General features: G+C 45.6%; 1 protein-coding gene across 1 annotated transcript in view; it reads right to left on the bottom strand.

The window, feature by feature from the left end:
* The window catches only part of LOC139264124 (protein SPMIP7), a 73,696-nt gene extending 56,805 nt beyond the window's left edge, over positions 1-16,891 (bottom strand). Inside the window, exons 1-3 of the mRNA XM_070880215.1 lie at positions 16,498-16,891; positions 7,575-7,672; positions 7,351-7,427 (exon numbers count right to left, since the gene is read on the bottom strand). Of these exons, the coding sequence (XP_070736316.1) occupies positions 7,351-7,427; positions 7,575-7,672; positions 16,498-16,891 (569 nt within the window). The remainder of the gene's footprint in view (positions 1-7,350; positions 7,428-7,574; positions 7,673-16,497) is intronic.
* Positions 16,892-23,071: the final 6,180 nt, after the last annotated feature.

The following is a 23,071-nucleotide window of genomic DNA, read 5'->3' as shown; positions in this document are numbered from 1 at the left end:
GTTAGTTCCTCAACATACTGATATAGAAAACTATCTTGTATGAGGTATATTTTATATTAAGTACAAGGAACAGTTAAAGAAAACTAAGGGCACAGAGTTTGGGAGGAGCCACAGCAGCGGGAGCGGGAGATCGAGAGGCCCATAAAAAGGGCAGGGAGTTCGGGAGGGGCCACAGCAGCGGGAGCGGGAGATCGAGGTCGAAAGTAAAACAAAGAAGTAAAAAGAAATAGAAGTGTGACGTCACAGCTAAGCGGGTAAGTGATTGGCTGGTGGATTGGTGAGTATTTTATCTTTTTCTTTTTTTTTTCTTTTCTTATCTGTAGGAAACCTTTGGCATTGTTACCAAATTCAGTTAATATAAAGGTTAAGCCATGGCAGAAGAGCCCAAACCCGTGAAATGCTCTTCCTGTGCTATGTGGGAAATCAGGGACAGTTCCAGCAGAGTGGAAGGGACACGTCCAGTGTCCCTGACGACTATGTGTACGGGAAGTGTATCCAGCTGCAGCTCCTGTCAGCCTGCATTGCGGCACAGGAGCTACACATGGATTCACTCTGGAGCATCCGCGATGCTGAGGATGTCGTGAATAGCACATTTAGTGATTTGGTCACACCGTAGGGAAAGGTTACAAAGGCAGGTAAAGAATGGGTGACCATCAGGCAGAGCAGGAGTAGGAAGTGCAGGGGTCCCCTGTGGTCATCTCCCTCCAAAACAGATATACCGTTTTCGGTACTGTTGGTGGAGATGGCTCAGCAGGGGAAGGCAGCAGCAGCCAAGTTCATGGCACCATGGGTGGCTCTGCTGCACAGGAGGGCAGGAAAAAGAGTGGGAGAGCTATAGTGGTAGGGGATTCTATTGTAAGTCGTTTCTGCGGCCACAATTGAGACTCCAGGGTGGTATGTTGCCACCCTGCTGCAAGGGTCAAGGATGGCTCGGAGCGGCTGCAGGGCATTTTGGAGGGGGAGGGTGAAAAGCCAGTTGTCGTGGTGCATATAGGTACCAACAATATAGGTAAAAAATGGGATGAGGTCCTACAAGCTGAATTTAGGGAGCTAGGAGTTCAATTAAAAAGTAGGACCTCAAAGGTAGTAATCTCAGGATTGCTACCAGTGCCATGTGCTAGTCAAAGTAGAAATAGCAGGATAGTTAAGATGAATACATGGCTTGAGCAAAGGTGCAAAAGGGAGGGATTCAAATTCCTGGAACATTGGAACCGGCTCTGGGGGAGGCAGGACCAGTACAAACCGGACAGTCTGCACCTGGGCAGGACCGGAACCGATGTCTAAGGGGTATGTTTGCTAGTGCTGTTGGGGAGGGTTTCAACTAATAAGGCATTGCGATGGGAATCTATTCAGGGAGAGAGTGTAAAGTAAAATGGGGGCAGAAGCAAAAGGTTGAAAGGAGATAAGGAAAAGTGGAGGGCAGAGAAATCAAAGGTAAAAATCAAAAAGGGCAAATTTACAACATTACAACACGTAGGCGGAATATTATCTGAATGGCGGCAGATTAGGAAAAGGGGAGGTGCAACGAGACCTGGGTGTCATGGTACATCAGTCATTGAAAGTTGGCATGCAGGTACGGCAGGCAGTGAAGAAGGCAAATGATATGTTGGTCTTCATAGCTAGGGGATTTGAGTACAGAAGCAAGGAGGTCTTACTGCAGTTGTACAGGGCCTGGGTGAGGTCTCACCTGGAATATTGTGTTCAGATTGGTCTCCTAATCTGAGGAAGGAGGTTCTTGCTATTGAGGGAGTGCAGCGAAGGTTTACCAGACTGATTCCCGGATGGCAGGACTGACATATGAGGAGAGACTGGATCGACTGGGCCTGTATTCACTGGAGTTTAGAAGGATGAGAGGGGATCGCATAGAAACATATAAAATTCTGATGCGACTGGACAGGTTAGATGCAGGAAGAATGTTCCCGATGTTGGGGAAGTCCGGAACCAAGGGACAGCATCGAAGGATAAGGGATAATCCATTTAGGACTGAGATGAGGAGAAACTTCTTCACTCAGAGAGTTGTTAACCTGTGGAATTCTCTACTGCAGAGAGTTGTTGATGCCAGTTCATTGGATATATTCAAGAGAGAGTTAGATATGGCCCTTACGGCTAAAGGGATCAAGGGGTATGGAGTGAAAGCAGGAAAGGGGTACTGAGGTGAACGATCAGCCATGACCTTATTGAATGGTGGTGCAGGCTCAAAGGGCTGAATGGCCTTCTCCCGCACCTATTTTCAATGTTTCCATGTTTCTATAATTCTGAAAGGACAAAGAGTGTTAAAAAAACAAGCCGAAAGGCTCTGTGTCTCAATGCGAGGAGCATTCGTAATAAGGTGGATGAATTAACTGCGCAGATAGCTGTTAACAGATATGATGTAATTGGGATTACGGAGACATGGCTCCAGGGTGACCAAAGCTGGGAACTCAACATCCAGGGGTATTCAATATTCAGGGAGCATAGACAGAAAGGAAAAGGAGGTGGGGTAGCGTTTCTGGTTAAAAAGGAGATTAACACAATAGTAAGGAAGGACATTAGCTTGGATGATGTGGAATCTGTATGGGTAGAGCTGCGGAACACCACAGGACAGAAGACGCAAGTGGGAGTTGTGTACAGACCACCAAATAGTAATAGTGAGGTTGAGGATGGTATCAAACAGGAAATTAGGGATGTGTGCAATAAAGGTACAGCAGTTATCATGGGTGACTTTAATCTACATATAGATTGGGCTAACCAAACTGGTAGCAATACAGTGGAGGAGGATTTCCTGGAGTGTATTAGGGATGGTTTTCCAGACCAATATGTCGAGGAACCAACTAGAGAGCTGGCCATCCAAGACAGGGTGTTGTATAATGAGAGAGGATTAATTAGCAATCTTGTTGTGCGAGGCCCCTTGGGGAAGAGTGACCATAATACAGTCGAATTCTTCATTAAGATGGAGAGTGACACAGTTAATTCAGAGACTGGGGTCCTGAACTTAAGGAAAGGTAACTTCGATGGTATGAGACATGAATTGACTAGGATAGACTGGCGAATGATACTTAAAGGGTTGACGTTGGATAGGCAATGGCAGACATTTAAAGATCACATGGATTAACTTCAACAATTGTACAACCCTGTCTGGCGTAAAAATGAAACGGGGAAGGTGGATCAACCGTGGCAATCAAGGGAAATTAGGGGATAGTGTTAAATCCAAGGAAGAGGCATATAAATTGTCCAGAAAAAGCAGCAAACCTGAGGACGGGGAGAAATTTAGAATTCAGCAGAGGAGCAAAAGTTTTAATTAGGAGGGGGGGAAAAAAGTATGAGAGTAAGCTTCCAGGGAACATAAAAACTGACTGCAAAAGCTTCTATAGATATGTGAAGAGAAAAAGATTATGAAGACAAATATAGGTCCCTTGCAGTCAGAATCAGGTGAATTTATAATGGGGAACAAAGAAATGACAGACCAATTGAACAAACACTTGGTTTCTGTCTTCACGAAGGAAGACACAACTAACCTTCCGGAAATACGAGGGGACCGAGGGTCTAGCGAGAAGGAGGAACTGAAGGAAATTCTTATTAGTCAGGAAATTGTGTTCGGGAAATTGATGGGATTGAAGGCCGATAAATCCCCGGGGCCTGATAGTCTGCATCCCAGAGTACTTAGGAAGTGGCCCTAGAAATAGTGGATGCATTGGTGCTTATTTTCCAACAGTCTATCGACTCTGGATCAGTTCCTATGGACTGGAGGGTAGCTAATGTAACACCACTTTTTAAGAAAGGAGGGAGAGAGAAAACAGGTAATTATAGACCAGTTAGCCTGACATCAGTCGTGGGGAAAATGTTGGAATCAATTATTAAAGATGAAATAACAGCACACTTGGAAAGCAGTGACAGGATTGGTCCAAGTCAGCATGGATTTATTAAAGGGAAATCATGCTTGACAAATCTTCTGGAATTTTTTGAGGAGGTAACTAGTAGAGTGCACAAGGGAGAACCAGTGGATGTGGGGTATTTGGATTTTCAAAAGGCTTTTGACAAGAGATTGGTGTGTAAAATTAAAGCAATGGTATTGGGGGTAATGTACTGACGTGGATAGAGAACTGGTTGGCAGACAGGAAGCAGAGAGTCGGGAAAAACCAGTCCTTTTCAGAATGGCAGTGACTAGTGGGGTGCTGCAATGCTCAGTGCTGGGACCCCAGCTATTTACAATCTACATTAATGATTTGGATGAAGGAATAGAATGTAATATCTCCAAGTTTGCAGATGACACTAAACTGGGTGGCGGTGTGAGCTGTGAGGAGAACGCTAAGAAGCTGCAGAGTGACTTGGACAGGTTAGGTGAATGGGCAAATGCATGGCAGATGCAGTATAATGTGGATAAATATGAGGTTATCCACTTTGAGGGCAAAAACACGAAGGCGGAATATTATCTGAATGGCGGCAGATTTGGAAAAGAGGAGGTGCAACGAGACCTGGTGTCATGGTACATCAGTCATTGAAAGTTGGCATGCAGGTACAGCAGGCGGTGAAGAAGGCAAATGATATGTTGGCCTTCATAGCTAGGGGATTTGAGTATAGGAGCACGGAGGTCTTATTGCAGTTGTACAGGGCCTTGGTGAGGCCTCACCTGGAATATTGTGTTCAGTTTTGGTCTCCTAATCTGAGGAAGGATGTTCTTGCTATTGAATCAGTGCAGTGAAGGTTCACCAGATTGATTCCCAGGCTGGCGGGACTTACATATGAGGAGAGACTGGATCGACTGGGCCTTTATTCACTGGAGTTTAGAAGGATGAGAGGGGATCTCATAGAAACATATAAAATTCTGTTGGGATTGGACAGGTTAGATGCAGGAAGAATGTTCCCAATGTTGGGGAAGTCCAGAACCAGGGCTCACAGTCTAAGGATAAGGAGTAAGCCATTTACGACCTTGATGAGGAGAAACTTCTTCACCCAGAGAGTGGTGAACCTGTGGAATTCTCTACCACAGAAAGTTGTTGAGGCCAATTCACTAAATATATTCAAAAAGGAGTTCGATGTTGTCCTTACTACTAGAGGGATCAAGGGGTATGGCGAGAAAGCAGGAATGGGGTACTGAAGTTGCATGTTCAGCCATGAACTCATTGAATGGCGGTGCAGGCTCGAAGGGCCAAATGGCCTACTCCTGCACAATTCCAGTAAAATGTTGGAAGCCACTCAGTAATTTTATAAAAATAGTAGCCACTCTCGTGACATGGGGGTATGAAATCAAGTCCAATTTTCAAGTCAAGCATGTGGGCCTTGATGACATGGATACAACTTTTAAAAAGGTGCTTGCACATCACCACATTTATGTTGAGGCACTGTGAACAGTCTCTCATAGTGTGCAGGACCCGTCTGGCCAACTAAAAGATTTAATGGCTGGGATGTGCAGCACCACCAGGGATGGATTCACACAACTGAGGCATGTGGCAGCTCCAGTCAGCCTTGCAGCAGACACACCCAACATATGAATCATCGAATAGAATTATAGAATGGTTACAGCACAGAAGGCGGCCATTCGGCCCGTCGAGTCCATGCTAGCTCTCTGCTGGAGTCTGTAGCACTGCAATTTTTTTTCCTTCAGGTACTTAACCAATTCCCTTTTGAAAGCCACAATAGAATCTGCCTCCACCACCCACTCAGGCAGTGCATTCCAGATATCAAGCATAAAAAAGTCTTTCCTCATGTCGCCTTTGGTTCTTCTGCCAATCACTTTAAATCTGTGTCCTCTGGTTCTCGACCCTTCCACCAATGGGAACAGTTTTTCTCTATCTACTTTGTCTAGACCCCTCATGATTTTGAACACCTCTATCAAATCTCCTCTCAATCTTCTCTGCTCTAAGGAGAACAACCCCAGCTTCTCCAGTCTATCCATGTAACTAAAGTCCATTGTCCCTGGAACCATTGTAAATCTTTTCTGCACCCTCTTTAATGCCTTCACATCCTTCATAAAGTACGGTGCCCAGAATTGGACACAATACTCCAGTTGAGGTCAAACCAATGTTTTATGCAGGTTTATCATAACTTCCTTGCTTTTGTACCCTTTGTTTCTATTAATGAAGCCCAGGATCCCATATGCATTTTTAACCGCTTTCTCAACCTGCCCTGCCACTGTCAACGATTTGTGCACCTAGTCCCTCTGTTCATGCACCCCCTTTAGAATTGTATCCTTTAGTTTATATTGCCCCTCCTCTTCTACCAATATGTATCACTTTGCATTTTTCTGCATTAAATTTCATCTGCCACGTGTTCACCCATTCCACCTGTCCATGTCCTCTTGAAGTCTTTCGCTATCCTCCTCACTGTTCACGATACTTCCAACTTTTGTGTCATTTGAAAATTTTGAAATTGTGCCCTATACACCCAAGTCCAAGTCACTAATATTCATCAAGAAAAGCATTGTTCCTCGTACTGACCCCTGTGTAGCTTCCTCCAGCCCAATAAACAACTGTTTACCACTACTCTCTTTTTCATGTCATTTAGCCAATTTCATATCCATGCTGCCACTATCCCTTTTATTCCATGGGCTTTAACCATGTTGGCAAGACTATTATGTGGTACTTTATCAAATACCTTTTGGAAGTCCATGTACACCACATCAACTGCATTACAAAACTCAACCAAGTTAGATAATCACGATTTGCACAAAACCCCAAAAAATGCACACATAAAGAAACAGAACACTTCACTTTTTTAACATTAATAGAAAGTAAATTAAATTCAATGTTTTATAAAAATATATATTTTTTTGAATTTTTAAAAATGATTTAATAGTGTTAAACATAAACTTACCTACATGGGCAGAGTTTTTAACATAACAATAAGTAATTACATTTATTTTTTCTATCTTTTGAAATTCTTACGCTGGTAAAAGCAGCCCTTTGAAGGACAAGAATTGGGCAAATAGCCCAAATCTGCGCCTGCAAAGGCCCTTCTCCCAGACAGGCACCCGATAAATTTTGACAGATTGCAGGTGCCAGGTTTAAGCACATGTGCTTTGCATGCCTAAACCTGGAACTTGCGGGGCCTCTTCACACACGCACATCGTATGCACCCGGAGAGGTCGCAATTTACAGCATAATGTGATATGCTGCAGTATAATCACATTGCAGGAGGCATACATTGAATTAGCTCAATTTGTGCTTCAAAACTGCAGAGGATCGAAGCATTTATGTAAACTATATATTTATTTTTAAAAGCAACTTGCCATTAATGTTGCTGTACATTCCTGAATAAAAGCATATATGGAATTTAAACAGCCACACAATCTTACAACACAGTAAAATTTCAAAGTTGGCAGAAAAGTTTCTACAGCATTTATCATCATAGATAAACAGAATGGCATTTCCTCACCTCTGGGTGGCTGATGTGTACATATATTTTCTTGCTGTCGCATCTCTCGCACTTTCAGATTTTACATCATATGAAGTCTATGATACAATACAGATAACTTCACATTTTACAATACAAAAGACAAGGATTAAAAACTGCATGACTAATTATAGATTGACATTCAACAAAAAAAGAAACTTTGCATTAAAATACCTGTGTTCTGACATAGTACTGACTGGTCATACCTGAACCGAAGGATCCATATTGAAGGTAAAAGCATGAGTTTTGAGAGAAACAGGAATTTGGTGTGGTGATGGTGTCACTCGGACTGGGCTTGTCCAACCTAAAAAAACATTTAGAATTGATTTAATCAATTGCTTAATTGCTACCCCATTCAGTTCTCCACATGAAGGCTTAATTTACAATTTAGAACCGAGCGAGAGTTAAGCAGAGAGGCTCACTGACAATGGAAACTATTGAAAGCATGTTGCTGATTAAGTTATTTAAAAAGTTGAATCTCGACCATTAACTTAGATATTCATTTTCCTGGTTACAGAACATAAGAAAGCATGGAATGAAAAAGGGCCAGTCAATCACACTCTTTGACTGGCCATATGCAATTTACTCTATTATGGAATCTAATTTACTTACTTAACCATCTGATGGAAAGCTCACATAACCAATTCCTGATCCCCGAAACATAACCAAACAAAACTCCACAATATTCACATATCTGTTATTTAACCCAGGCTACTGCACTTATTAAAATTCTCTTCCCATCTCCTCCCATCCCACCACTGGCCCTAGCAAAATTGTTACTGCACGTGTTGTCAACAGAACCCTTACTGCCTCAAGTCGCTGGAGAAAAACCACCAACGATGTCTCCGCAAGATCCTACAAATCCCCTGGAGGACATATGCACCAACGTTAGCCTCGACCAGGCCAACATCCCCAGCATTGAAGTACTGACCACACTTGATCAGCTCCGCTGGGCAGGCCACATTGTCCGCATGCCAGACACGAGTCTCCCAAAGCAAGGGCTCTACTCAGAACTCCTTCACGGCAAACGAAACATTACAAGAACACCCTCAAAGCCTCCCTGATAAAATGCAACATCCCCACTGACACCTGGGCGACCCTGGCCAAAGACCGCCCAAAGTGGAGGAAATGCATCCGGGAGGGCACTGAGCACCTCGAGTCTCATCACCGAGGGCATGCAGAAATCAAGCGCAGGCAGCGGAATAAGCATGCGGCAAACCAGTCCCACACATCCTTTCCCTCAATGATTATCTGCCCCACCTGTGACAGGAACTGTGGTTCTCGTATTGGACCGTTCAGCCATCTAAGGACTAATGTTTAGAGTGGAAGCAAGTCTTCCTCAATTCCGAGGGACTGCCTATGATGATGATGATACTGCATTAGTGAAATGGAAACAAAAATTCTTGGAAAGACTCTGCAGGTTAAGCAGCATCTGTGGAGAAGGTTTACTGGCTGGATATTTATGGCATATTTCATAGACGGGGCGGACAGGAAAACTGGAAGTCTGGGTTTTGCCACATGCTGTAGAGTTTTAACTCCACTGCGTGCAACTTTTGGCCCTGACAAATACCCTGCCCAGAGGTTATCCTGATTGACAGGTTTGGCTTCCTGTCCAGGCAGGGAGCACTCCAGAGGAGGCTGCAGGACCAGGTAGGTCTGATCCCCGACCCAGTGGTTTGTGGTCTGATGATGGGAGAGCTTGGCAGGGCTGGTCTGATGGTGGGGGAGCTTGGGGAGCTGGGAGAAAGCGCTCCTGCATTTCCTGGCTTACAAGGAGTGCTCTGAAGGCACTTACCTTCTCCCCGAGGCTCCACTCGCCTCACTGCAGCTGTTGGGTTTTCCCAAGGCCCAGGAGAGCCAGCCGGCCACAGTAAAACCTGGCTAAATCTGAGGCGACCAGCCTTATTGACATATTTAAAATGTCAACCCACCTCTTGGGAGCGGGTTGGCTGCCCGCCCCTTGGCCTGCCTCAGTAAAACCCAGAAGTCGGCGAGTTGGAGTCGGTTTCCCAATGCGTTTGGAATTGCTACCCATTTAACTCCCATCTGCACCCAATCCCACCCGCGTAACCATTGTTAAATCCCCCCAATGTTTCAGGTCGATGATCTTTCATCAGAACTGCAAGATGTAGAGAGGAACAGTTTTTAAGTCAGTACAGAGCCAGGGAAAAGGAGCAGGAAAAGAACAAAAAGGAAAGGTCTGCAATCGGGCAGAGGGCAGGAGTGATTAAATTACAAAAGTGGTGATGCTGCAAGGCAAAAGGAGATGATAATAAGACAAGTATAGAAACATAGATGGGTCCAAAGGTGATGTAAATAGTTACAACAGAATAGTATAGGGGGAGGCTTGCATGGAAAAACTGGCAAAACAAAGGCTCCTATGGACTGGGAATGTGGCGAATGAAAGGCAGGTAAACCTCAGAGATGTGGATTACCCTTTTGGCTGTGTGGGGGATCACCAAATCTGAAAGATGAAGTATTTAAATTTTAACGACTATATCAAGTGAGAAGTATCGAGACTACTGCCATTTATCTGATTTCTATGTTCAGCTTCATCTTTGTTTTGACTGTTGGACACATTTCAGAGTAATCATGTTCATACCAGGGAACAATGTAATTTTCAAGAAAATGCTGAGAAACAATGAGGGGATTTTTCAGCCCAAAATAGCTCCCATCTGGGTTTTGGGTCAGGTGGGAGCTTAAAGTGTTAAAAATCTGAATCTCGACCCCAACCCGCTTCCAATCTGCCTACTTCCGGTTTTAACGTGGGCGGAGTGCGGGGCAGGTAGCCAACCCTCTCCTTGGAGGCGGGTTGGCACCTTAAATATGATAATGAGGCTGGAAACCTTGGATTTAACTTGTTGTGCAAGTTTTACTGTGGCCGGCTAGTTTCCCAAGGCCTCGGAATCCTAGCAGCTGCAGCGAGGCGAAGACAACTTCAGGGAGCACTCCTTGTGGGCCAGGAAGAAGCACGAGTGCTTCTCCCTAGCCCTCCAAGCTCCCATACCATCGGCTCCCCCACCCCATACAAACCCAGGATTGGGGCTCACACCTACTTGGGGCTACAGCCTCTTCCCCTGTATTTCCCAGTCTGTCAGTCAGGCTGACGTCCGGGTGGGGAAACTGTCAGTGACGTCTCACACACACGCTATGGAGTTGCAGGGAGATCTGGACTCCCAGCGCCACCACACCCCACTCCCAGCGGGTCCAAAATTTAAAATTCCCATAACGTGTATTAAAAGCAGGCTTGATTCCCATGCATGCAATACAAACCTGTTTTTGCTGCAATTATAGTGAGAATATCTCTCAGAATATTATCAATTGTTTCATTGCTTAACTGTTTCTTTTTTTGTTCATTCTTGTGAGTTACTGGGATTATTGCAATTGTTGGAAAGTAATAACCACCCATTCCAAATATTTGATGGCTGGGATTTTGTTTTCACAACTCAAGTTACAAATCACATTGATACATGTACTGACAAAGCATGTGTATTTTGTTATAGTTACAATATATATCATTGGACAGAATAGCATTAAAAATGATGTAATGTGATATCCCTCGTTGAGCATTCTGCATCATTTCATCCTCAACTGCCTGTTCTCTGTTGTTCAACTCTTTGGGACTGACTTTGTATGCCTCCACTTTCACCTGTCCCATAGCAGCCAATGCATCTGAACAATGGCTTCTCTTCCTGGCACTGCAAATTCATCTCCAGAGTTCAACATGGATTCAATCTTTGTCCCCGATCTTCCCACATCTTTTTAAAAAATTCATTCTCGGGACAAGGCTGCCGCTGGCAAGGCTGGCATTTATTACCCATCCCTAGTTCACCTTGCGAAGGTGGTGGTGGGCCTTAGTCTTGAACTGCTACAGTCCACGTGGTGAGGGTACTCTCACAATGTCGTTAGGGACGTAGTTCCAAATTTTGACAATGAAGGAATGATGATGACTTAGGAGGGGAACTTAGACGTGATGGTGATCCCATGCACCTGGTGCCCTCATCCTTCTAGATGTTGGAGGTCAAGTTTTGGGAAGTGTTGCTGAAGAAATCTTGGCAATTTGCTGCAGTGCATCCTGTAGACAGGAGGGAGTGGATGTTTAAGGCAAGTAGAGAGTATGCAATCATAATCCTGATTTGTGCCTTGTAAGTGGTGAAGAGAAATTGGGGAGTCAGAAGGTGAGCCACTCACCACAGAATATCCAGCCTTTGATCTGTGGCTAGTCTAGTTGAGTTTTTGATCAATGGTGACCCTTCCTGTCACTGCAAATCCATCTCCAGATATGGTATCAACATGCAATCGCTCAGTATCATTACTTGCAGCCATATGCTCGACTTCTTCATCACTTCCCTTGACCTCATGATTACATCTGTGTTGACTGACATTAAGTCATGGATATGTTTATTCCAGTCATCCACTATTGAACTTTGGAACGGTTGAAAGGCATTATTTCCTACCCTGCCTTTAAACTCTGTTCCCTTGCCACTGATTTCAATCTCCGTCTTTGGGCATTTGCTCAAACTAAATAGTGTTGGGCAAAACCTTAGTGCATTGTTTGACTGGAGCTAAGTTTCAAACCTATTCATCATCATTCATCATCAAGATTTATCACTTCTACCTTCATAACATTGTCCATCTCTGCTCTGATCTCACTCCCACTTCCGTCTAGATCCTTCTCCATGCTTTTGGTAGCTCTAGCCTCAATTTGTCCAACATCCTCCTTGCTAGCTTCCCACCCTCCTTCCTCCAATTTAATACCCTCATCTTCAAATCCCTCCTCAGCCTCACCTCACCCTACATCTACAACATCTTCCAGCCTTATGTGCTCTCCCTCACTCTTTGGTTCTTTAAATACAGTCTTCTATGCAATTCTCCTCCCATTGCCCTACCATTGGTAACAGATCTGACATTGTCTCAGCTTCACTCTCTGAAACTGCCTCCCTCTTTGAAACTGCCTACCTAACTTCTTCCACCTCTGTTCCCTCTCTATCATTAAAAGCCTTCTTAAAAATCAATCTTTTAAACCTAGCTTTTATTCATCTCTCCTAACTCTCCCATCCTGGCTTGGCAACTGTTACTTTCATTATTTCCTTCTGTAAAGTGCATTGGGATGTTTTTCTTTGTGAAAGCTACAATATAAATGCAAATTGTTATAGATATGTCAGAACTTGGTGGCAGTGAGTAAAGAAATCAAATGTTGGGATGTATTAAAAGGTCAATATTGAGCCGAATTAGTGAAGTAATCGTACCACTTTATAAATCATTCCTGCAGCCGCACGTACAATATTGTGTACAGTTCTGATTGCCACAGTGTAAAAAAGGATATTGCAGATATTGACATGATACAGAAGAGAGCAACCAGACTGATTGAGGGGATTAGAGATAGGATTAAGAGGAGCGATTATGTACATTGGGCATGTTCTCAGTGAAAAGAAATGGTTGAGAGGTGATATGATTGTAATTTTTAGGATTCTAAATGGTCTAGATAATGTAGAGCATGACAAGCTATTTCACTTTGTCTAGAACAGTAGAACCAAAGGACACGGTCTGTGCTTAAAGTAGGGTAAATTCAAACCTATTCGCGGAAACAATGGGCCCAAGTTTCCACATGATTTGCGCCTGATTTTTAGGAGCAACTGGTGGAGAACGGACTATCTTAGAAATCGCAATTCTCCACATTTTTTTTTCTGCAGTTCTAGTGAGGTAGAACAGTTCTACTTTAGAACAGAATTTTTTTTTCAAAAGGGTGCGTGTCCGGCCACTGACGCCTGATTTCAAAGTTTCCACAGTGAAAACTAAAGTAGAATGGAGCAAGTGAAGATTTTTGTAGAACTGAAAAAACCTGTTCTACACATTAAAAAATCAGGCGCAGGTTACAAATTAGGCGTCCAGAACGAGGTGGGGGGGGGGGGGGGTAGGGGGGGAAGGGAACTCATTAAATTCTACAATCAATCCTTATTTATACTTCTACAAATATTATACAAATAAATCCAACCTGAATAAACATTTATAAGCAAATAAAAGGTTAAATAAACCATCTTCCTATCTGTGTGAAAGTGCTTCAGCCATCGTTCGAAGGAAACCGCCGTTTGTTGCCGCGCAGGGGAGGGAGGGGAAGGAGACAGCGGCTTGTTGCCGCGCAGGGGAGGGAGGGGAAGGAGACAGCGGATTGTTGCCGCGCAGGGGAGGGAGGGGAAGGAGACAGCGGCTTGTTGCCGCACAGGGGAGGGAGGGGAAGGAGACAGCGGCTTGTTGTCGCGCAGGGGAGCGAGGGGAAGGAGACAGCGGCTTGTTGCCGCGCAGGGGAGGGAGGGGAAGGAGACAGCGGATTGTTGCCGCGCAGGGGAGGGAGGGGAAGGAGACAGCGGCTTGTTGCCGCGCAGGGGAGGGAGGGGAAGGAGACAGTGGCTTGTTGCCGCGCAGGGGAGGGAGGGGAAGGAGACAGCGGCTTGTTGCCGCGCAGGGGAGGGAGGGGAAGGAGACAGTGGCTTGTTGCCGCGCAGGGGAGGGAGGGGAAGGAGACAGCGGCTTGTTGCCGCGCAGGGGAGGGAGGGGAAGGAGACAGCGGCTTGTTGCCGTGGAGGGAGGGGAGGGAGGGGAAGGAGACAGCGGCTTGTTGTCGCACAGGGGAGGGAGGGGAAGGAGACAGCGGCTTGTTGCCGCGGAGGGGAGGGAGGGGGAGGAAACCTCCGTTTGTTGCCGTGGAGGGAAGGGGGGGAGGAGACAGTGAGAAGGGTAGCCTCAGTGCTGATGTGCTGAGATTATTAAAAAATGTTCAAAAATTAAACAGCTACAAAGAACTACAAAAATGGCCGAGTGCCAATGTTTATTTTCACACTGAGCATGCGCGAACGCTCCAATGCGCATGCGCAGCGTTGCCGGCAGGAAAAAAACTAATTTAAATAGTACCCGCCCCCTCCCACTTACAAAATCGGCACGAGTGTAGGCTCCACCCCCCTGGGCGCCGCGCCAAACAGACAAGGAGCTGCAAAGCGCTCGAGAATAGCGCGTTTTTTTTCTGGCGCCGTTTTAGGCGCGAAAAACGGGCGCCCAGCTCAGAGGGGCGCCCGTTTTTTATCCTGTGGAAACTTGGGCCCAATATTTCAGTGAGCGTGGTCAATCTACGGAACAGGTTCCCTAGGGAGATGATGGAAGCAGATAATATTGATTCTTTCAAATGCATATCAGATAGATTCCTTTCAGAAAATAACATTTTGAGATACAGTATGTGAGAAATTTGAGACATGACATGTGGTAAGTGTAGCATGCTTGGGAGGAACAGCTAACTATGGACCTATGTTCCCAAAGCTCTCGACTAATGCTTGTGTTGTATCTGGGTCTGTTGTAGACTAATTAATAGAAATTGATTGCTATAATCAACTCCATTATCACTGAATCATGCAACTATCAAGATGGCAGATGAACTAGGAGGACCTTGGTCTTTATTCGTCTTGAAATTTCTATGTTTTATTGTTTCGTTGACAAATTTTATTAGAATATTGCAATTTTGTGGAACTAATAACCTTCAATCAAAAAAAAGTCATAACTCTAATCAACAAAAAAGTGTGCCAAAGATTATAATGACAATATCTGGTTATATACAGATATCCTTAGTTGCATGAAAACAACACAACTGCAGAGCATCATGGTAAAAGTGCCTTGAAGTAGAATCCGGTGGCAGCGGAGTCACACTTTTATTCTCGCTTTTCCAGGACGAGGCCATAATGCTAAAAGTGCCTGAGACACTTGGTGCTTACACAATTTTCCCCTTCAGAAATGTTGCACTTAGCTATCTTCAGTTACAGGTGCAGACTTTAAGGTACAATTAACTGCGCGTAATGCTGAATCCAATTCTTTTACCCAAACCCTCATATTATATATAAATATAAAACAAAATATTTGGAAGTTTGAAAACAAATGTGGGGAACATGCAGCACCATCTGGAAAAATGTGCCAAGGCTCGGAGTGAATGAGACAATGACCATTCAGGTATACACTACCCTAATTGCACATACAAAACAGAGCACCTCCCCCACCCCAGCCTCGGCCCCCAGCAGAATGCTTCCAGCCCACAGCCCCAGGCTCCAGTCACTGCCCTGAGAATTCTGCTCCCAGCCTCCAATTACAGCATTCAACCCCCACCCTAACCCCTGCATCCACCTGCCTCCCTCACCCCTAACACAAGCGTCCCATCCCCACCCTAACCCCAGCATCCATCCCCTCCCTAACCCGCCCCTAACCCCAGCATCCATCCCCCTCCGTAACCCCACCCCTAACCCCAGAATCCACCTGTCTCCTTCACCCCGAACACAAGCGTCCCATTCCCACCCTAACCCCAGCATCCACCCACACCCGTAACCCCAGCGTTCCGTCCCCACCCCTAAACCCTGCATTCCCCGCCCCGCCCTTAAACCCCAGCATCCACCCACTCCCTAACCCCAGCATCCACCCCCTCCCTAACCCCACCCCTAACCCCTGCATCCACCCCCTCCATAACCCCACCCCTAACCCCAGCATCTACCCACTCCCTAACCCCACCCCTAACCCCAGCATCCATCCCCCTCCCTAACCCCTCCCCTAACCCCAGCATCCATCCCCGCCCCTAACCCCAGCATCCATCCCCCTCCCTAACCCCCCCGCTAACCCCAGCATCCATCTCCCTCCCTAACCCCGCCCCTAACCCCGACATCCACCCCACCCCTTCCTGAACTCTGCCCCTAACCCCAGCATCCATCTCCCTCCCTAACCCCGCCCCTAACCCCAGCATCCATCCCCCTCCTAACCCCGCCCCTAACCCCAGCATCCACCCCCCCTAACCCCACCCCTAACCCCAGCATCCATCCCCCTCCCTAACCCCACCCCTAACCCCAGCATCCATCCCCCTCCCTAACCCCACCCCTAACCGCAGCATCCATCCCCCTCCTAACCCCAGCATCCATCTCCCTCCCTAACCCCGCCCCTAACCCCAGCATCCATCTCCCTCCCTAACCCCGCCCCTAACCCCAGCATCCATCTCCCTCCTAACCCCGCCCCTAACCCCAGCATCCACCCCCCCTAACCCCACCCCTAACCCCAGCATCCATCCCCCTCCTAACCCCAGCATCCATCCCCTCCCTAACCCCGTCCTACCTCCCACCCTCGCTCGGATAGATGCCGCCGACACTGCTCTCGAGTTCCAGCGCATCTGGTCGCGCATGCTGGTGGGGATGGCGGTACGGGCTCTGCCGTCGGCGCTGGGCGCCGTGTAGAAGGCTACGTTGGGGATCCTCTGGCTGCCCGTGCTGGCGCTGGCGCCCGGGCTATTGAAGCCGGAGGTAGCGTCCTGCAGCGGCACGTCCTGGCGGTGCGGCGCCAGCGGGTACAGCTGGTCGGGAGCCGTGGCGTACGGGCTCCAGCGGGCGAACGCGGCGTTGTCCTGGTCCTGGAAGCTGGTGAAGAAGTGCCGGTCCTCGGGCCCTCTCACGTAGGGGATGACGGTCTGGCCAATCCTGGCCGGCCGGGCCAGGCTGACGGCGGGCGCCATCGCCGCTGCCCCCAATATTCGCCTCACGCTTTACGCTCTGCGCTTCCTTCCCCTGCCGCTTGCCGAGGCTCGGGCTCGGGCTCCGGCTCCCTCCACGAGTTGCAGTGCCTGACGCTCCCTGTGCTCTCCCCGGGAGCCGGGCTCAGACTCGGGCACCGGATCGGAGCGCAGCGTCGTGCCGCTGCTAGGCGACCGCGATCATAAAGGAACCTCGGCAACAGGCAGGTGAGGAGGGAGGACTCCGTCTCCGGGGCAACCGGCAGCAGCCCAGGAACCTGAACCTGCACCGGCAGAGGCTTCCTGCCAGACAAACAGAAGCAACACTCTCACTGGCAGGATCCACACCACTTGTCTAAATCCCGAGAGCTTAGGCACAGGTTGGCAGAGGCCAGGAATAAGTGTACACACAATTACAGAGGTAACCAGATAAAACCACCGAGGTTACCACCGCAAAATACTTGGCAACTCCCCACTGCTTGTCGAGCCATGGCCCGTATTGGGAATTCTCCTACGTCTTGTCTAGCGTGGTCACCCTACCTGCTTACTTCAGCCTGGCCTCAAAGATGGTAGTCACTAGCTAGCATCAGATAACAGAGCCATGCTCGCCGGACGGCTTCCAGCTACTTAGTGGCAGCATGGTGCACAGTACTACTCATCACAAAATATTTGGATGCATTTCAACCATACCTCATTGAATGGTCATACTGCCAGTTGGAGAACTGAAGCTTCAGCAGTAATTGCTTGCCCCTCTCAGAAATCCAATCGTGGTACACATGGAAGTCTGGGTATACGAAAGCATGTTTCTATGCCTGGATGCAGATAATAACACCTTGCAGCAGCTGTTGTCCCAAGTGTAAGAATTTTCTCTTTGGCTACATGTCTTCAGGGAGGAGGAAGAACCTAGATAGGCAGCTTGCAATGTGATTACCAACTTGATGTTTCAGACATCTGAATACAGTACCATGTAGCAGATGTAATTGTCATCAATTGCTTAAACCAGGTACTTATGAGGGTCTTTGGCAAAAAGACTTGCTGGCCATGAGCCTGATTTTTCCTTCCAACATACTCATTGACAGGCCTCCCAGTCCCAACAATAATTTCTCTCTTTATCCACAAATCCATGTTGTAATTTGATCTTAGATTTAGTACGTGGGCTGGAGGAAGCCTTTTTATAATATCGCTAGGAGTTCTGAACCATGACAGAGATCTTTCTGAATATGTTTTATTTGCTAGAAGCTAAATTTATACTGGGACTTCGCTGTTATTGAAGAAAGATGAGTTCTTAGGTGGCTGTACAGTCCAATACGAGAACCACAGTCTCATCACAGGTCGGACAGATAGTCATTGAGGGAAAGGGTGGGCAGGGAGCCTGGTTTGTCGCATGCTCCTTCCGCTGCCTGCGCTTTATTTCTGCATGCTCTCGGCGACGATACTCAAGGAGCTCAGCGCCTTCCCGAATACACTTCCTCCATTTAGGGCGGTCTATGGCCAAGGATTCCCAGGTGTCAGTGGGGATGTCGCACTTTATCAGGGAGGCTTTGAGGGTGTCCTTGTAACGTTTCCTCTGCCCGCCTTTGGCTCGTTTGCTTTAGACGAGTTCTGAGTAGAGTGCTTGCTTTGGGAGTCTCGTGTCTGGCATACGGACTATGTGGCCTGCCCAGCAGAGCTAATCAAGTGTGGTCAGTGCTTCAATGCTGGAGATGTTGGCCTGGACGAGGACGCTAATGTTTGTGCGTCTGTCCTCCCAGGGGATTTGCAGGATCTTGCGGAGACATCGTTGGTGGTATTTCTCCAGCGACTTGAGGTGTCTGCTGTACATGGTCCACGTTTCTGAGCCATACAGGAGGGCGGATATTACTACTTCTCGAGTGTGCACTTGAATCCTCAAACAACATAATACCATCTTTCAAAAGGAGTGCTGCAAATCTTCTAGGGAATCTCTTATTCTTTGTTCTTTACTTGACTACTTTTAAACAACTTTCCTCTTGCACTCTAACTCACCCCCATGCCCACCAGACTTTCAAAAAAACAGATAGATATGTATTCAATGCACTGCAGTAGCTCACTTGTAAACAGATTGACATTCATGCTAGGATTGCAACTTGGTTATTAATTTACACAATCTTTTATTAAAATGTTGGTTATATTTTACTTTGACCAATTCTTAGATATTTAATATATTGCAGATAAACACGATAATTTCCCTTTTGATACATTAATACTTTAAGGTAGTTTTTCAGAGGCTATTATGAATGAAAAGCTTACAACATTTAGTCACGTGGTGTTATATTTGTAGCCATCCTACAATTAACCAGGGCGGCAAATGATCTCAGTAGAAAACACCCACAGTGACAGTTTACACAGAAGAGTTTAGAGATTTTACCCATCAACAACTTGTATAACTGAGCAAGTTCCTGAACATGTTATCAATGCATTGGTTAACTATGGGAGAAGTAATATTTAAACAAATACAGTTTTGAGAAGTAGTAACTTATTAATATTACAATTCTTTGAAATAGTCTTGTCTCTCACTCAAACTGCCAGACAAATGATCTTTTGACACCCTTCCTCTATGCCTGAGGCTTCTGCTTAATAAAAATACAATTAATACTCACGTGTATTTTAAATGTAACAAGTCCTCAGGCGTTTTCTTATTTAATAGTCAAGTCTATAGCACATTACTTAAATTCATCATGGCTACAACACTGCAAGTACAAATGCTTGAGTCTCTTGGGGCTGGAGGTTGAGAATGTATATACCTGTACATTGAATACATTATTAAAACTTAACTTCTCCAATGATGCTGAGAAACCTGTGAAACTTCACAGAAGCAATAAAAATATTTTAAATTTAAATTCCATATGGTATATAATATAGAGAGATGAAATCTTGAAATTAGTTTTCTAAAATGTTATGCTTGGATCAGGATTTTATAATCTTTAGATAAAAAAACTATACATCATTGGGTTAGTAGTTCAACTGACATGAGAGAGAAAATGGATTTGGGGAAGCAGCAAACCTCCAGATCTCTAAGGTAAAATCAAGCAACAGACTTTGCTGAGATTGAGGATGTGGTACCTCAATGCCAAGCCATCTGAAGCAGAAGTGACATAAGGGAGGTCGAGAAGGCAGAAATGCATCCTCTGTAAGATACCTCCCTATACAACAATGAGCTAATCAATCCTATCTTACTGGGGATGTGCACAAGCACTAGTATGTTGGGTGATGTGGAAGTGCAGAGGAATTTAGGGGTTCAAGTTCACAAGATATTAAAGCACCTCAAGTTAATAACATTATTAATAAAGCTAGGAGTACTGGGCTTTATAGCAAGAGGTGTAGAATATAAAAATTGAGATGTAATGGTAAATCCACATAAAATCGTTGTAAGACCAGAGTTGGAGTACTATGTGCAGTTTTAGGCTGCACACTATTGGAAATATATTGAGGCAATAGAGGGTACAGTGCAGATTCACTATGATGCTGTCTGGCACGAAGAAGTGCAAATATAAAGACTTAAAAAATTGGGACTGTTTTCATTAGAACAGAGGAGATTAAGGGGTGATTTGATAGAGCTGTTTAAAGTTCTGAAGATATGGGACAGGGAAAATAGATGCAGACTGTTTCCAGTAACTGAGGGGACTAGAACAAGGGGACATAGATATGAGATTAAATGTAAGAGATTTAGGACTGATAGAAAGAGAATGTATATTACATTGAGGGTTGTGAGGCTCCCCCGAAATGTTCTACCAGAGTTATTGATTACAGCAAGGAAGGAAAGGGGAATAAAGAGATATGAGAACAGGGTAGCCGCATGAGCTTCGTACTACTGCTCATGTGGAGAATAAATGCCAACACAAACTGGTTAGGTCAAATGGCCTGTTTTCATGTTTTAATTTCTATGTAAACCTCTCCTCCGCTCATTCTAAACTTCAGAGTATCCAGCAGAAGAAAATGGCTTTCTCAGCTTTACTCAAAGTTGCCATGAGCATGGACGAATCTGCCAGATTACTTGGATCAAATCTTTAGACCTCTTACTGGTCCTACTCTGTAGACCAGCCACTTGATAGAAACATAGAAATTTACAGTGCGGAAGGAGGCCATTTTGGCCCATTGTGTCTGCGCCGGCCTACAAAGAGCAGCACGGCCCTCAGTCAGCAGCCCTGAAGGTTACATATAAACCTATGAACAATGAACAATGGCAGAAAGGTAAAGAGCATCCAGCCTAATCAGTCTGCCCCACACAACTGCAACATCCCTTACACTAAAACATTCTACATTCCACTCCAACCAGAGCCATGTGATCTGAGAGAGGCAAAAACCAGATAAAAACCCAGGCCAATTGGGGAAAAAAGAATCTGGGAAAATTCCTCTCCGACCCATCCAGGTGATCGAAACTAGTCCAGGAGATCACCCTGGCTGTATTTGATTTCCTGCAGTACTTACCATCGTATCTGCACCAGCCAAGAGGTTATCCAGTCTAATCCCAATTACCAGCTCTAGATCCATAACCCTGCAGGTTACGGCACTTTAAGTGCCCATCCAAGCACCTTTTAAATATGGTGAGGGTTTCTATATCCTCCACCCTTCCAGGCAGTGAGTTCCAGACTCCCACAACCTTCTGCGTGAAGAAGCACCCCCCTAAAATCCCCTCTGAACCTTCCACCAACCACCTTAAAACTATGCCCCCTCGTAATTGACCCCTCCATCAATGGAAATAGGCCCTTGCTATCCACTATATCCAGGCCCTTCAAAATTTTGTACACCAAAATGAGGTCTCTCAACCTCCTCTGTTCCAATGAGAACAAACCCAACCTATCCAATCTGTCCTCATAGCTAAGATTCTCCATTCCAGGCAGCATCCTAGTAAATCTCTGCACCCTCTCTCTGATTGTCCTACATAAAGGTAGAAAATACCTTCATGAGACAAAAATAGGTGCAGCCATTAGTCCTCCAAGCTGGAAAGATTGACTGCATTTAGAAATTTCCCAACTCAATCCCTACCATAGGCAAACAGCACAACCAGAGGTAAAGCTGGAAATGGACAGCCAGAAAACCTTAATTCCAAATCAGTGTTAATGATTTTATTAGATTTTTAATATTAATATGCCAATTTTTTAGGGATATCTCAGTGTGTTTTAGCAGTTAGTCGTTTTGATGAGGATCTTTCATTACTGCTCTTTGCACATTAGAAGGCATATTTTTCAACCTGGCAGAAGATCAGCAGAAGTTTAAACGCCAGGACATCCACTTGCCCCAGTGGCCTCCTGACTTAGCCAATTTTCCAGAGTCGGGGTCATTTCACTAGTTTTGATGGGGTTCAGGTAGGATTGCTGCCTCCTTCAATTAACCTGGAGGGAAGGGAAGGAAAATTGCTTTGACAGACACATGACCTGTTACAGCATAATGGTGCATAATAGGGCTGGCTACCTCTGGGGCAACTGAAAAGGAGCCTTGGAATTTTATTTAAAATTAGGGATTGAACTTGATTGTCTTATAGGACAGCAACACTTTCACCAGGAACACATGGTATTCCTATGTCGGCCTGGCTCAGTTAGTAGCACTCTTGCCTCTGAGTCAGAAGATTGTGGGTTCAAAGTCCCACTCCAGAGACTTGAGCACAAAAATCTAGGCTGACACTCCAGGACAATACTGAAGGAGTGCTGCACTGTCTGATGTGCTGTCTTTCAGATAAGACATTAAATCAAGGCGTGGCCTGGCTCTCAGGTGGATGTAAAAGATTCCATGGCATTATTTCAAAGAAGAGCATGGGAGTTATCTCCAGTGCCTTGGCCAATATTTTATCCCTCAATCAACATCACTAAAAAATGATTATCTGGTCATTATTACATTGCTCTTGGTGGGTATTTGCTGTGTGCAAATTGGCCACTGTGTTTCCTACATTACAACAGTGACTACACTTAAAAAGTACTTCATTGGCTGTAAACCACTTTGGGGCATCTTGAGGTCATGAAAAGTGCTATATAAATGCATGTCTTTCTTTTTTTATGTTGCTATGGCACAAATGACAGGAGTGTGGTCTATTTTAATATGACCATCTATATTTAAGTGGATGTATGGAATGCCCACTGCCACTTCTGGTGAGAAATCTGGGACTGGTGAGAGGCGGTGAAGAGTTGGCAGATTGTATGCTCCTGCTCATCACAGATACACCCAAAATCA

This window comes from Pristiophorus japonicus, chromosome 5, assembly GCF_044704955.1.
Source record: "Pristiophorus japonicus isolate sPriJap1 chromosome 5, sPriJap1.hap1, whole genome shotgun sequence".
NCBI classification, from domain to species: Eukaryota; Metazoa; Chordata; class Chondrichthyes; family Pristiophoridae; genus Pristiophorus; species Pristiophorus japonicus.
The sequence above is the reverse complement of the archived record's forward strand: the minus strand, read 5'-3'. Positions and strand labels throughout refer to the sequence as shown.